The sequence below is a fragment of the Lissotriton vulgaris genome, chromosome 5, assembly GCF_964263255.1.
Source record: "Lissotriton vulgaris chromosome 5, aLisVul1.2, whole genome shotgun sequence".
NCBI classification, from domain to species: domain Eukaryota; kingdom Metazoa; phylum Chordata; class Amphibia; order Caudata; family Salamandridae; genus Lissotriton; species Lissotriton vulgaris.
The window spans coordinates 1,605,383,531-1,605,397,483 of record NC_141693.1 but is presented as its reverse complement, the minus strand read 5'-3'; the positions used below and the strand labels follow the sequence as shown (position 1 = coordinate 1,605,397,483).

Sequence of the window (13,953 nt, the reverse complement as noted above, 5' to 3'; positions counted from 1 at the left end):
GTCTCTGTATCCTCCTCTCTCGTTCTGGTGAATTTACGCTACTCAAACTGCAATTTCGGCTGATTTTTTTTCTTGCTTCCCCATTGTGTTACTGGTTATATGCCGTTGGTGCGGTGCCTGTACTTGCAATGAGTTATGGCGTCTTGGTGGAGTGATCCTGCTTAGTTATGCTGACAAGTTTTTCTTTTATTCACCGGGCTAAGGTATTCTCACAGTTGTGCAGCAATGATTGTGCTTGAGTCTTGCGCGGGGTGGGGTGATGTTTAATGTTTCTCTTGGCCCCACAGGGGATAATATTGCTTAGCTTATAGAACTCACCGCCTTTAAAGCCACCACTCAATCTGCGGTGGTTACAGCCATTGCTTTGCTCCCCAGGTGCTTGTCTGTCTTTGTAGTTGACAATCCTCTGATCTCCATTGTTTTTGCTGTTCTGTAGCTTAGGAACTCCGGAAGGGGCACAGCAGGAGGAGACAGGCTGGTTGCTCCTTGTACGCAGGATCAGGCAGGGTTAGCAGTCTGCCCTGTCTCCGGTCCAGCCGCGTCGCCCCAGGGGCGTGTTCAGTCCTCCCGGTGCCACTTCCCAGGGCAGGAGGGAGCTAGAACCCCCGGTGGCCAAAAGATAGCCACGAGTGGAGGCGAAACAGTGCAGGGAATATCCACGGCTCTGGATGGGTGAAGCTGATGGAAGCGGGACAGGCAAAACTCAGCCAGCCGGCCAAGCATGGTCCGCGTTCCGCCGGTCAGAGGACCCAGTCAGCACCGCCCTCGGGCACCAGGGGCGGCGGCAGGTTGTTTCTCCGTTGTCGCTGGGTGCGGAGGAGTGGCAACCTCTGGCACATCCCGGGACAGCCACAGATGTAGTCCCTGTGAGGCCGGCAACCAGGCTCCAGTCGGCTCTTGCAGCAATTCGGGGCCCACCACGCTGGAGATCAGGTGTCGCACAGCTGTCAGAATGACAAAGTTAAATTGGGGTGCTTGGAGGGGTTCTCATTGGCTGCGGGGGCATCATTCAGTAGCTCGTGGCGAGTGCTGCTTAGAGCCTCTTCTTAATCGCTATTCTGCCCATGGATTACACGTGTTTCTGCAGGACTGTAGCTACAGCCTTGGGAGCATGCTTAGGTTGTGACCATCTTGAGGCCAGGCAAGCTCAGCCCTCGTGCTGTTAGAAGGGTTACCTCATTCTCTTTAAAGTCGACATTAGCAAAGCTAAGGGCAGTAAGGAGGCCCTTCTATTTACATGCTTTCTTGCCAGTCAATTGGCAGATGTAGCAGATTTTGTCATGTCATCCCTAATCGTTGCTTTCCTTTGCTTTTGTATCTACCAGAAAGCTTTTGTGACTGGGCTGGGACCTGGGAAGGGGGCATATTTTAAAGCAGACTCATTTTCCAATAGCATTACTATAATAGGGCTGAACTTCCCTTTGGGGCTAAGATGAAGGAGGAAGATTGAATATTCTGCTGCACTGTGTCTTCGACCTTCAGTTTGTCAAAAGGCAGATTGTCCTGGAAGACATAAGTAAGTCATGGTCTTTGGGTCTTAGTATTTAATAATCAATAAAGATCATACTGTTGTTCACTGTGGAAGACAGAAATAGGTTGAAACTATATGCTGATGTGACAGTCAATGTACTTGATGCTTCTTATTGAGTTATTCCTCTTCATCAACACAGTAGCCAAAGCAGGTTCCACAGACTTGGCTTTTATGGATCTAACATCACCTGTTGACATAGTCAACAGGGACAAATTTTGGAACATTCTTTTGTCGCTGGGGGCAGACCTTGACATTTGTAGTTTTCTTAGGGTCCTGCATATGAAAATGTCAGCGGTTGTTAGATACAATAGCGATGGATCATATACTGATGCTTTTATGGTCAAGATTGTGATGCTCCAATGGTGTATCTTGGCCCCATTTTTGTTTACTTTATATATCAATGGTCTAAAAAAGCACCTGTCGGATAGCGGCCTGGACTTCCCCATGGTAGGCAAACGAGTTCTCCCCGCATTACTGTACGCAGAAAACGCAGTTCTTTTAGCCAGAACGGCGGTCTGATCGCAAAAGTTATTGGACTTTATGGGTGCATTAGACCTAGTGACAAACTATAATAAGCTTTTCGTGATGGGGGCCTAGCTCCAAAACCTATAGAACTTTTTACGTTCATGGACATGTTTTGGCTAAACCAAATACTTTCCCCTACTCAGAGTTCAATTTGTTTCCGTCCGTACCTGGCTCCCATGGAGGACACTAAGAGAAATTTGTTTGAGGGTTATTGCCTCATCTTCCGATTTTTCTTCCAAATTTGGAAAGAAACTGTTGCAGGCTCTTAAGATCAATTATGCAAAATGTACCTCTTAGTTGCTTATAGAAGCAATATATAGGGATATATTGACCTCTCAGCTTTTTAGATAGTAGAAAACATTTATCTTAGAAATTTTTGAGCTGTCCACAGTGCATCCCTGGGTATACTGGTAATCAAGGATTTGGACTTCATTATTTATCTGATACACTTGTCCTCTGCCCACACTTAAGATGGATCTGAATTTGGCTAAGGCCTGAGACTTAATAGCACTGCATCATTCTGCAGGATTGTCTATCCCTTGACAGTTCACACAAAATACCTTGGTTCAGATTCCTTACAAGATATTTTCATCTCTTGGCCCTAACCCTGTTTGACAGCCCTGAATTGATAAGGTAAATTCATCTGAATTGGACACAAAAAGCTTTACTGTCTTTATGTTGGGCAAAAAGAGAAGGTCATGAATTACACAAACCTTCTGTTCGAGTGTGCATACCATTAAAAACTGTTTGTATGATGCAACCTTATCTTCCCTCTATATCTAATTGTAATCATCGTTTTTTGCTGACACCGTACAAGTCGAATTCACTCTATTGGCATTTAGGAATGGAATGAGAGAACAAATTAAGGACTTTGTGACTACAAGTGTGTCTCCGCAAGATACACTTCATTTTGTTATGTTCTGCGGTTTTTATGGCTAGCCCCAAAGGGTTTTTATTGTGCCACTTTTTAAAATCTTGGGTGGTGTAGTTAGCAAAAGAACGATGGATTAAACCCAGACCTTTATGACTGCTGGTGAATGTTTGCATTGTTCAGCATTCCGCCCATCATTTGTTCCTATTGCCGCCCTAAGTGAAAAGGGTATGCCCAGACGTGGGTCCCTTGCTCACTGCGCCACTGGGTTCAAGCCAGCCATGCTGATGAGGGGTGATGCCTTGAAACTGGTTCTGCTTGTTTCTGGTCAGGGAGGACCTGGCTTGGCAGTTTGGACTGGACTGCCCCAGTTGGAGCAGGGTCAAGATTGATTTGCCTATAGGTGGGTCCAGTAAGGTGGCATGGTGAGCAAAAAAACAATGGGTTAAACCCAAATCTTTGTGACTGAGGGTGAATGTTTGCATTGTTAAGCATTCCGTCCATCATTTGTTCTTTTTACTTTTTAATAATCAATATTTTAACCAAGTGCACCCTGCGATTGTTATTTTTAACCATTTCTGAATGATGATTTGATGTTATTCTGTATACTGTTTTTTATCTGCTGCTTTTAAACCATTACGTGTAAAATGATTTCGTTTTTTGGTATTGAAGTTTTATATTCGATGATCTTCTATGGATTTTTATAAATTCTGAAATAAAGATTACTGATAATGATATTTATTAATTCATTTAAGGGATTTGCATAGCACTTGAGATTGAACTATGGCTACTTCAAGGTGGTTATCCACACAATAATTTTTAAACTGAAACAAATTGAATGGCAGTTTGATTTGACAGATGCAAGGAGAGTCCCCAAATGTCGTTCTCCATTCACTGTCGGGTAGGGCATCAGTTCATTTTTATGCATGCTATATCTTTACCAACAGGTGGGTAAAATGGAAATGTTCCATAAATGGATTGGGATGTAGCTATGATTCCAAAAACATAGTGGTGCTTAGGCGCTACAGGTTAATTTTGATAACATTGCCCATTTTATCTTTTTGTGGGAAAATGTGGGTATTCTTGTGCCCTTGGAAGTACATGGGATTAATGTTGTTTTACTCCCAATCAGTGAGTGGAGTAGATATGCAAGGTATAAAGAAACAGAATATCATGTTAGATAACATGTCTTTCTTACTTTCTTTGTATTCTTGTGTCCTAGGTGGGCCATCCATGTGGGTTTGACCACATGTAGCTTAATGTCCCAATGTAAAGCCCAAAGTAAGCAAACTCCCAAATCCCACCACCCACAATGCACACCACAAGGCCCTAAAGCACATCAGGATATCTAGTTAGTCCTATAAAAGGTTCAGTGCTCTTATATGTGTACTGGTTGCCAGTTGTGAAGTATACCAACAGCAGAGACACCTATGCGTGCCAGATTTCAGGGTCCCATCTCTCAAAACTGGTCAGCCCATCTAAAGCTTTCATTTGACACTATCAATCAAGAGAGCATGGGTACCCACTGGATACAAGGTCTTATCGAGTCTCAGGCAGAAACTAGAATGTGGGGTCAAGGGTCATCATTTTAGAGGCTGAAGAGACCGGTCAGACCGATCCAGAGTCAGATTGACTTGCTGCAGCACACTACCCCCACAGTGTAAATGTTAATGCTTCCATGTCTCTTGCTGGATTTGCATAGAAATTGGTTTCTCATGACTGTAGGGTACTAGAGGCACAATGCGGCCTCACAGGTCTTGGAATGCACCCCTTCAGCTTCTCACCATCTGCTATTGCGGTTTCTCCGTAGGAGAGAGTGAACTGGGCATCAAAGTCCTGATGGCTCCTGGGTAACTCAGCTCCTTGAGGCAGGCTTCAGTAAACGTATATATTGAACATTTATATTAATACCTAGTCATTTTACTGGACTGACATGAAATTTAAAAGTATTGCATGGTCATTGCATTGGAATTTCTAAACCTATGCCACCCCTGAAATATGAACCTTTACTACTTGACCTCACCACTTGAGTTAAAGGCCAAAACAGTGAGCAGAGGTTCTTGATATATCAGTCATGTGTGCAGAAGTACTCTTTCCTTAGGGTACAGAAAAAAGGTGCAACGCCTGTCAAGAGATTTGCCAAGTACCTCTTCAGTGCCCCTCTCCATGGATAATTATCACAAAGAGTTAGAGGTCCAATCGAGTTCATTTGTATGCATGCCCTGTTTTGTACAGAAATTCAACGATCCAAATATTCGTTAAAGAATATAAGAATATTGTTTTTATTTTGAAGAAACAAAGATATTGTTTCCAAACATTGAACCAAGTTGTATAAGGAGCTAACAGCAAACATGTTTTTGACTCCTTCCCAGCGCACAGGCCTGGGGGTTTCTCAAGGCTGGTAGACTTGAAAATTGAAGAGACAAATGTTATACATTAAATAAAATTGAAGACATTAAGCATGTGTTATAAAGATATTGCACCAAAAGCAAAACCAGAATTGAAACTAAGCCAGTAGCTGAAACACTGCACGTAGGTACACAATGCATTAGTGTAATAAATATATTTGTAATACATCCCCAGATTAATATAGTGGCAAAATTATAAATTGGAATATTAATCAGGCAGTTCAGTAGTATAGACAATATATCGGACGAGATTAAAGGACGAGAGTAGAAAATCTACATATTAACAGTATTCCATGTAGAAGTGTGGCTCAATGATTAGAGTGGCAGACCCTGATGCAGAGGTCTAGCCCGGGACCAGGGTTCAATTCCCCGCCTCGGCGGGTCTTGGGCTCAAAATTCCACGGACCTGATAATTCTCGCCTCTGTGCCTATTCCAATCGTGGAGTCCCACTCTGCATCTCTGGGCAATAGCTTGCTTAATCTCCACAACGGCCCCCACAACGCTAAGGATGCCTGGCCTCCACCTTGGGGGTGCCCAGGAGTGGACGCCTCACAGGGAAAGCCAGGATGGGTTCCACAGCGGTATTCGTACAAGCGCCTTGAGACCATTGCGGGTGAGTAGTGCGCTATACAAGTATCAATTTACAATTTTTAGATCCATCAGAATACACAAGAGGACCATAGTGTGCCCAAGACAGTGACAAAATTAAGAACTTCCATCAAAGACGAAAATATATGATGAAATGTTCAGGTGGAACACGGTTTCAGATGAGCAACATGGTCACCACCGCACTTTTTAATACAGAGACCTCACTGTGTACACATTTTCACAGCTGACCTAGTTTGAATAATTTTGGTGCAACACCGCATGTATTAACTTTAATAGGCTCTGGATGCACAGGTTAACTTGAATATCTGAAAGTGGAGATTCAGCTTTGTGGATACTCTCAGAGCTAACTTGGGGGCCGATTAGGATTGTGGTGAATCCGCATCCTCCGGGCCTGCGGAAGACACCGGCGGCCCGGAGGATGCCGATTCACCGCTGCGATGATTCTAAAGACCCCCGCCAGATTAGGATGGCTGGGGGGGTCATCGGCGGATGGGAAGACCGTCCGCCGCTTTTCCGCCGCAGTCGCCTTCCGACCGCGGCGGAAAAGCTCTAATATGGTGGCGGAGTCTATCAGACACCGCCAGCCATATTAGGATTTGCATTGGGACATGCCTTTCCGCGGCGGCAATGCTGCCACGAAAAGGCATGCAGTCTTTTCTTTGGGGGCCCGTTGCGGGCCCCAGGGTGAAGGGGGGGTGGGTGGTGCACATGGGGGGTACCTATGGTACTCCCCTGCATTTACATGCACAAAGCGGCAGGCACCGCATGTAAATGTAAAGCATGCTTTTTTAACCTTCGGGCGCGTGAGGCCCTTGAGGTTTGGGTACCTTTGGTGTAACACCTAATGGCACTTATTTTAAGAAATCAGAGTTGAGCACTACACTGCATGACCATTGTGCGATGAGTACACTCCCCATTTACAGGTGGTGGGTGTAGGGTCTGAGACACACATTTGAACACATTATCTATTTAGGGTCAAACAAGTTGTGCATTGTTTGGACCATGAATGGACAATCGTGGTCGATCAAACTTTATGTATCAAACTTTCCGTAGATCCAGACAAATGACACTGAATTTTAGAGAGATGGAATGTTCTACACGGGACACTGGCGAAGGCGCCTTCGATACTACCAAATGGTGTTCCATTATACTGTCTGAAAGAAAGTAAGGATGCAATTTGGAGCTAGCCAGTTAGGGAAGACAACAGTAACTTACTAAAATATGCATAATTTCGTAGAGATTGGCTCTAACAGTTTAAAAGAGCGACCTTGAGGTTACCTGAACAGCAGGCGCTAAAAGATAAGAGATAAGCTTGCATACATGTCCTAGTGACCATACATATATGGCTAAGCCCCAGTAATGGAGATCCCATGTATTTTTAGAAGCTACAATGAGGCACACGTGATTACATGAAGAATAAGTTTAATGTCAGAGGAACACTAGACTAGGTGAGCCCTGTTCCTTTCGGGTCTTCTAGACTTGTGTCACAGATTGAGACTACTATTCACATATTGTCCAACCTTGGCAGCACTGAGTGGCTAGAAAACTGATATATCCTTGGGGCATCCACATGCGGCTTATGATACTCACACTAACGACTATTCTACTACTACTACTACTGATACCAAACACTATTGAATATAATAGCTCACTTCTAACTTTCTTGCGCATAGGGTGATTGGATCATCATGACCCAGGGGATCGCTTTCTGACAACACCCTACCTAGGAACTCCACCTCAAAATTATGTACATTTATAATTGTAGCCCTGAGGAAGACCGCTGTGCCATCTGCAGTGTGGGACGAAACACGTGTTGGCGTGGGGGAGATTAAGAGTCATAGTGAAAATAAAGACTGTTGATACCACAGACTCAACATTGACTTATTTTGGAGTGTTCAGCGACTTCATTTTATAGCATTTGGTTTTGTTCCAGCAGTGGGAGACATGGTGGCTCTTACTCCTCCTTGAACACCGTATACTTGATAGCATCTTCAAATAGAGCCATTTGGAGTGATTTTGTCACTAAAGTGTGCAGGCTCTTATCCTCAGCCAGCAACCCTGATTATTATAACAATTGTGTATGTTCATGTGCTTTGTGGTATAAATCCACTGTTGGGCACACTATGGTCACCTCGTGTATTCTGATGGATGTATATGGAATAATGTAAGCAAACACAAGGAGAAGATGGACTGAAACTTTTCAGACACTCACCCCAGTCACAGATCTGGGTTGAATCCATCATCTTATATGCAAATCGGTCTTGACCCTGTGCCTCATGGTAACAGTCCAGTAAACTGCCAAGTCCTGTCCCCCCTGGACCAGAAACAAGCACCCTGGGAACGGTTTCGGGATAACACCACTTATCAGCCATGGAACAGTTCAGACCGAACTGCCACTGGGGTGGTGAAGTGAGCTAAAGAACGATGATGGATTGAGCTCAGATCTGTGACTTGGAGTGAGTGTCTGAAAAGTTTCAGCGCTACATTCATCATCCCCTTGTGTTTGCTGTGGAATACTGTAAACATGTGCTGTTTCTACCCTGGTCCTTTTGTAATTATGATATATTGTCTTTGCTATTTAACTATCTAAATAATACTCTAATTTTATAATTTGTTTGTCACACTATATTAATCTGGGGTTTGATATCAAATATACTCATTATACTAATGCATTGTGCTATGTGTGCTGTTGCTGTTCCTGTCCTTATTTTAATTCTGTATTTCAGCGGTATGTTTACTACACATACTTGGTGTCTTCTAGCTTATTGAATGTATAACATTTGTTTTACTCTTTAATTTTCAATCTTATCAGCCTTGAGAGAGCCCCAGCCCTTCGTGCCGGGAAGTAGCGAAACACGTGTTGGCTGTTGGCTCTTCATAGAACTTGGTTCAATGTTTGGAAACAATACCTTTGTTCTATCAAAATAAAAACAATATTGTGAACTAATATTTGGATGTATGAATTGGTGTATAAAACAGGACAGAGATACAAATGAATTCGATTGGACCTCTAACTATTAGTGACTTAATGCTGCAGTGGGCCAGGGGTTCTCATACTTATGAGAGCAATCAATAATTTTGGAAATTGACCAAATAACAAGAGATTTGCGACCTCTGGGACTTTTGCCCCTCCTTTATTCTGAACCTGTGGATAGCTGACCTGACGGCTCCCGTCCTTGCTGTCAGGTGTTTTTTGAGACATGCTTTTTGTGACCTTCACTATTAGGCAGACAGACCTGCAGATGCCATTTTTCTCTACAGTACTCCTCTTATCCTGTTTGCAATAATGAAATATGAGCTGTGCCATAGAGTGGGGAGAGGAAACTCTGAATGGAGGGATCGTGGTGGGAGAGCGTGGAGATTTGCATAAACTTTAACCAGGCCCCACTTCCCTTCATTTCCTACCACACCAAACTGGTTTTTCATGCTAGCCTTCACAAAACATGATTTGTTAAGTGTGATCTATTGTGCATATATGCTCTCAGCGCTGTCGCGTAAATTTTTAACAGGCGTTTTCTTTCCACTTGTGTGTTTACCATTAATGTACTGTTGCTGTGCTTTCTACGTTGTTATGATGAGACTCATTGAGACCATTCATTTGAATTTTTAGTACCAGTTTTCATAGTTAATGTTTTCCCTAATGAGTATTTTGAAGCAGGTCATTGCTCAGTCGGGCCAAATGCCCTGATTTTTCTGCCCATCACTGTTTTCGACTCAACAACCCCCGCCCACTTAACCCTTAGGGCAAATTAACTGCATCGTACACCAGGATTACTACAATGTACTCCCCAATGTAAATTCAAATATTAACTGGCCAAGTAGAACAGAATTCAGTAGGCTAAAAAATGGAGGGAAAGGTTTTAGAACAGTTGTGCACGGCATAATATGACCCCTTCTGCTCTCATTTTTACTTCTCTGAAACCAGTCAATTTAATAAAATGTGCTGATAAATGCAGCCCAGGTATTTTCTCCTAACTGCTGCAATGTGTTTTAATGACATTGAGATATGGCTGCTTGCAAGGTCTATTTCTTTGCTCCTTGCATTACAGCTATTTCAAAGTGCAGCTCTGTTTGTAGTTCACGTTTTTTCTATGTTTGCCACTCAACTTATCCTTACTTTGGTGGGAGAGCAGGGGAAGGAGAGGGGATAAGAGAGGCCCTAGCTTTAACATTCATGAGTATACTTCTGTAAAAGGCAGGTAATAGCTTCTAATAACCCATGTATTGGCTTGTCCCTCTCTTCTGTTCCTATCCAATTAATATAATGTTTCCTCCCTTCTCTTCCCTGCTTCTCCTTTCACCCTCCTTTCTACCTGGTTTCTGCAAATCCCTTCTTGTTCTCCCCCCAGGGGCGAGGTGAGACTGGTGCAGGGTGGAGGATCTGCCAGCCTGCAGCTGGTTCAAGCTCTCTCAGATTCTGATGACGATGATAGTGCATGGGAGGGCCGTCTCGGAGACCGTTATACCCCACCAGGTAAGTTTGGAGTATGCGAGCGGCTATGGGAAGTGTTGGATAGAGTTGAACATTCATGGTTCTTGGACATGCAGATTGTTGAACCCTGTCAGGTTAGTCTGTGGGAGGAGATGACATAACATAACATAACATATTGGATTGCTAGCTCCTATCCCATCCCTTATTGGCAATGTTGAGTCGAAGAGATTGGTGCAGATAAGGTGGAAAATGAGGAAGATTAAGGGAATATATTTTCTCACTATAGATGATGTACTTTTCCAGCTATCTCAGCTAGAGCACACAGGGCTCTACAGTTTCTGCACTGGTACTATTATGTGTTTAGATGCTAAGAATTAGACCATGTAACCTGTATTGGTTGGAAAAGTAATGTTGTCTTTGTTTCCTCAGTGGATTCAACTCCAGACACAATGCTGCTGGACCAGAGTGAGATTAAGACCCAAGTGCTTTTGGCTGCTGGAAAGCTCGGAAGTGGTCCAAACTTCAGTATCCCACGCCTCCTGCTCCAGGTAAATCATGTCATAGAGTATTTTCTAATATTCTGCCTGTGTACTCTGGCACTACCTTTCCCTTTTTTCCTTCCTTATCCATCTGTATCTCCACCAATTTCCCTTGTCATTCTGTGCTTCTCTTCGTCTGCCTTATTCTGGTAGTGGAGAGTCCATCTGGAACTCTGAGCATTATATCCTTCAATCGTTCAGCTGATTAGGCAGGCCTGCCAAGTATCATGCATCAGACGTGACATTAAGGCATTTCAGTGTGATGATCCGCATCACCGCACTGAAATGTAATGTCACGCCTTATAGCGCCGCCTCCTCTGTCAAGCCGGGAGCCTGCTATAATGAAGTACTATACAGGCTGAGTGGCAGCGCGCACATGGCTGCTCCTGGCAGGATTGAGGGCTCTCTCGCTCAGCTGCTGCTGAACTGCAGACTGGTGCTTGTTACAATGTATATCACCCGGCACCGCGCGGTGAGTTCAGTTGACGTCAGGAAGAGTGGTGGAGTCAGTGTGCCCTGGGCCAATCCATGGACACCGCAAAATCTTAAGTTGTGCACTAATGCGCAGGCGGGTCTAGCTCCTGCTTCCTGCGGTGCGTGCGAGAGCGCCTTACAGTTCTCTCTTTATAGACTGCACTGACTGTTGTGCAATGGGAATGACAGCTTGCAACACAGGCTGCTGCGCTGGTTTGTGATCCCGTGACAGGACCCGACCCCGCCACGGGCCTCCTTGTGAACTTAGTAGCAGGTACAGTTATGGCAACATTATAAATATAGTAGCGCTCGTGGCTGCTCACACGCCCGCGGCGGCCGCAACTGGACCCAATCGCATTGGCGCAATGGCCAGCGTGTATGCAGCTAATGATCAGCGCTGAAAAGAATTAGAAGAATTAGGAGTGCAGTCGGAGACTGAAACAAACTGGTCGCCAACGATCCACGCATGAGATTGTGGCCACAATGGGCCCGGCAATGATTTGCCTCACACTAGTCTTGCAACCACAGCCCGTCCCAACAGCCCCCAGCACCGCAATCCACGTGTGTGGAGGGCAGGCAGGCTGATAGGCCTCCAGTCACATGTGGGCTCTTTGTAGTCCTGTGGCGGTGCACTTGGGAGAGCCAGTGTACCTTCAGCTGTCACTGCAGGTACCGTGACTTCACTGAAGCCTGGCAGCAGCACTAGACAGCAGCCTGCAGTGTGGCATGACCCTCAAGGGCAGCACAGAGAAACTATAATACATCCCAGTGCCCCCAGCACGTGATGTTCTTTACTGACTCAGCCTCCGCCTTCCCTGTCCCGGAGTCCAGCAGCAATGCTGGCAGTGTCGGACCTTTGGGCAAAGACGTGGTTAAACAGCACTACATTATTCTGTATGTATTTTCGTTGGTGTTTCACCTTTACATATCTAAAGTGCACACCTCAAATGAAAGATAAATGCTAGTTCAAGTAATCAGTGAGAAATATGTGAAACCTCACTTGGTTAATTCATTCTTCCTTCAGATGTCATATCTATCTGTGTTTAAGGAGAGAGAAATAATTGAATCCTGCTTGGCGAAGTAGGGCATAGTGAATTGTCTCTTTATAGTGCTATGACATCCCCTGCTTCTGCGACTGAGAAAGCACTTTAACTATGCAAGCCATCTATTGTAATGTGCACCATAGAAGATAATGGTCATTCAAAGTGTCAATGATTTGGCCGTAGAATGGCACTCCTAAGTCCACTGAAATCATGGAAATGCCACACACAAGCAAACTGAAATCTTGGCAGTTATGAGAGAGTCATGATTAGACAGACAGAGTGCACCAGAACCCATGGAGGGCTGGAGGTCTCCGAAGCAGTGTGATGTGAGGTGCTTAGAAGCAGAGCGCCTCGCACATTCACACACAAGTACCCTTCCATTTCTGGCACTGTGCACCAGCTGATTCAGGACTACAAATTAGACCTCCTATTCATGACCGAAACATGGCTGGACCAGGCATCTGATCCAGACCTAGTCACTGCCATCCCCTCTGGGTTTACCATACACAGACTGGACAGGCAATTACAGAAAAAAGGTGGTGGCATCGGCATTATTGCCCGCAACACCTTTTCGGTACGAACAAAAATCATCCCCCTTACCTCCTGTGAAGCTCTAGAATTTGCGATTACACTATCCCCATCCTACACCTTTAAAGGGATTCTTTTATATCGTCCCCCTGGCTCCAGGAATGAATTTATCACGGATTTTAGGACCACACTGGAAGCGTCCGCCCTTGACAATTCTATCACCATTTTGGGTGATTTTAATTTTCACTTTGATGTCCCAGATAACCCTGACTCCACAATGTTCCTAGCTGATATGTCTACTTTTGGCCTCATCCCCCTGGTACATGCTCCTACACATGACGGGGGTCATACACTAGATGGCATCTTTACTAATGCCCCGGGTCTTCAAGTTACCCAAATCCTCCCTCTCACCTGGTCGGACCACCATTTTATCCTGGCCACTCTGACAGCACGGGACGCACTGCTCAATGAAACCAGCACTATATCTCCCCAACCCTATCTGGCATGGGACGATATTGATGGAACTAGGTTACAAACCCTGTTGGATGACACGTCCCCCGCCCTGTCCGCCGACCCAAACACTGCTACCCTTCAATTCTACCAATGGGTTAGCTCGGCAGCCACAGCACTGGTCCAAACCAAAAAACGTTCCCGTAATCGGCAAACCCCCTCGGCCCCATGGTACTCTGAGGTGCTACGCACCCAGAAGCAACTATGCAGGCATAAAGAGAGACTATGGCGGAAAAACTATACAGATGAAACCAAACTTAGTTATAAGGAGTCAGTTGCCATTTACAAAACCATGATTGCTGAGGCAAAGAAAAAATACTACTGTGATAGGATAGAATCAGCCAAAAACTCTAATAAAACTCTCTACGAGACAACTAAACAACTCGCTGGTCTGTCCGTCGATCTTGCCCCTCCTCCCTCCCAGTCGCTTTGTGACGCATTGTCTAATTTCTTCTTTAGCAAAGTTGACGACATCTATAGGG

The 13,953-nt window shown here is 44.8% G+C and overlaps 1 protein-coding gene across 2 annotated transcripts in view; it reads left to right on the top strand.

Moving 5' to 3' along the window:
- Window positions 1-13,953, top strand: part of DCAF11 (DDB1 and CUL4 associated factor 11) — a 278,095-nt gene that overhangs the window by 59,835 nt on the left and 204,307 nt on the right. For both annotated transcript variants that reach the window (XM_086923752.1, XM_086923754.1), the window contains exons 2-3: window positions 10,295-10,419; window positions 10,807-10,925. In XM_086923752.1, coding sequence (XP_086779878.1) covers window positions 10,295-10,419; window positions 10,807-10,925 — 244 coding nt within the window. The remainder of the gene's footprint in view (window positions 1-10,294; window positions 10,420-10,806; window positions 10,926-13,953) is intronic.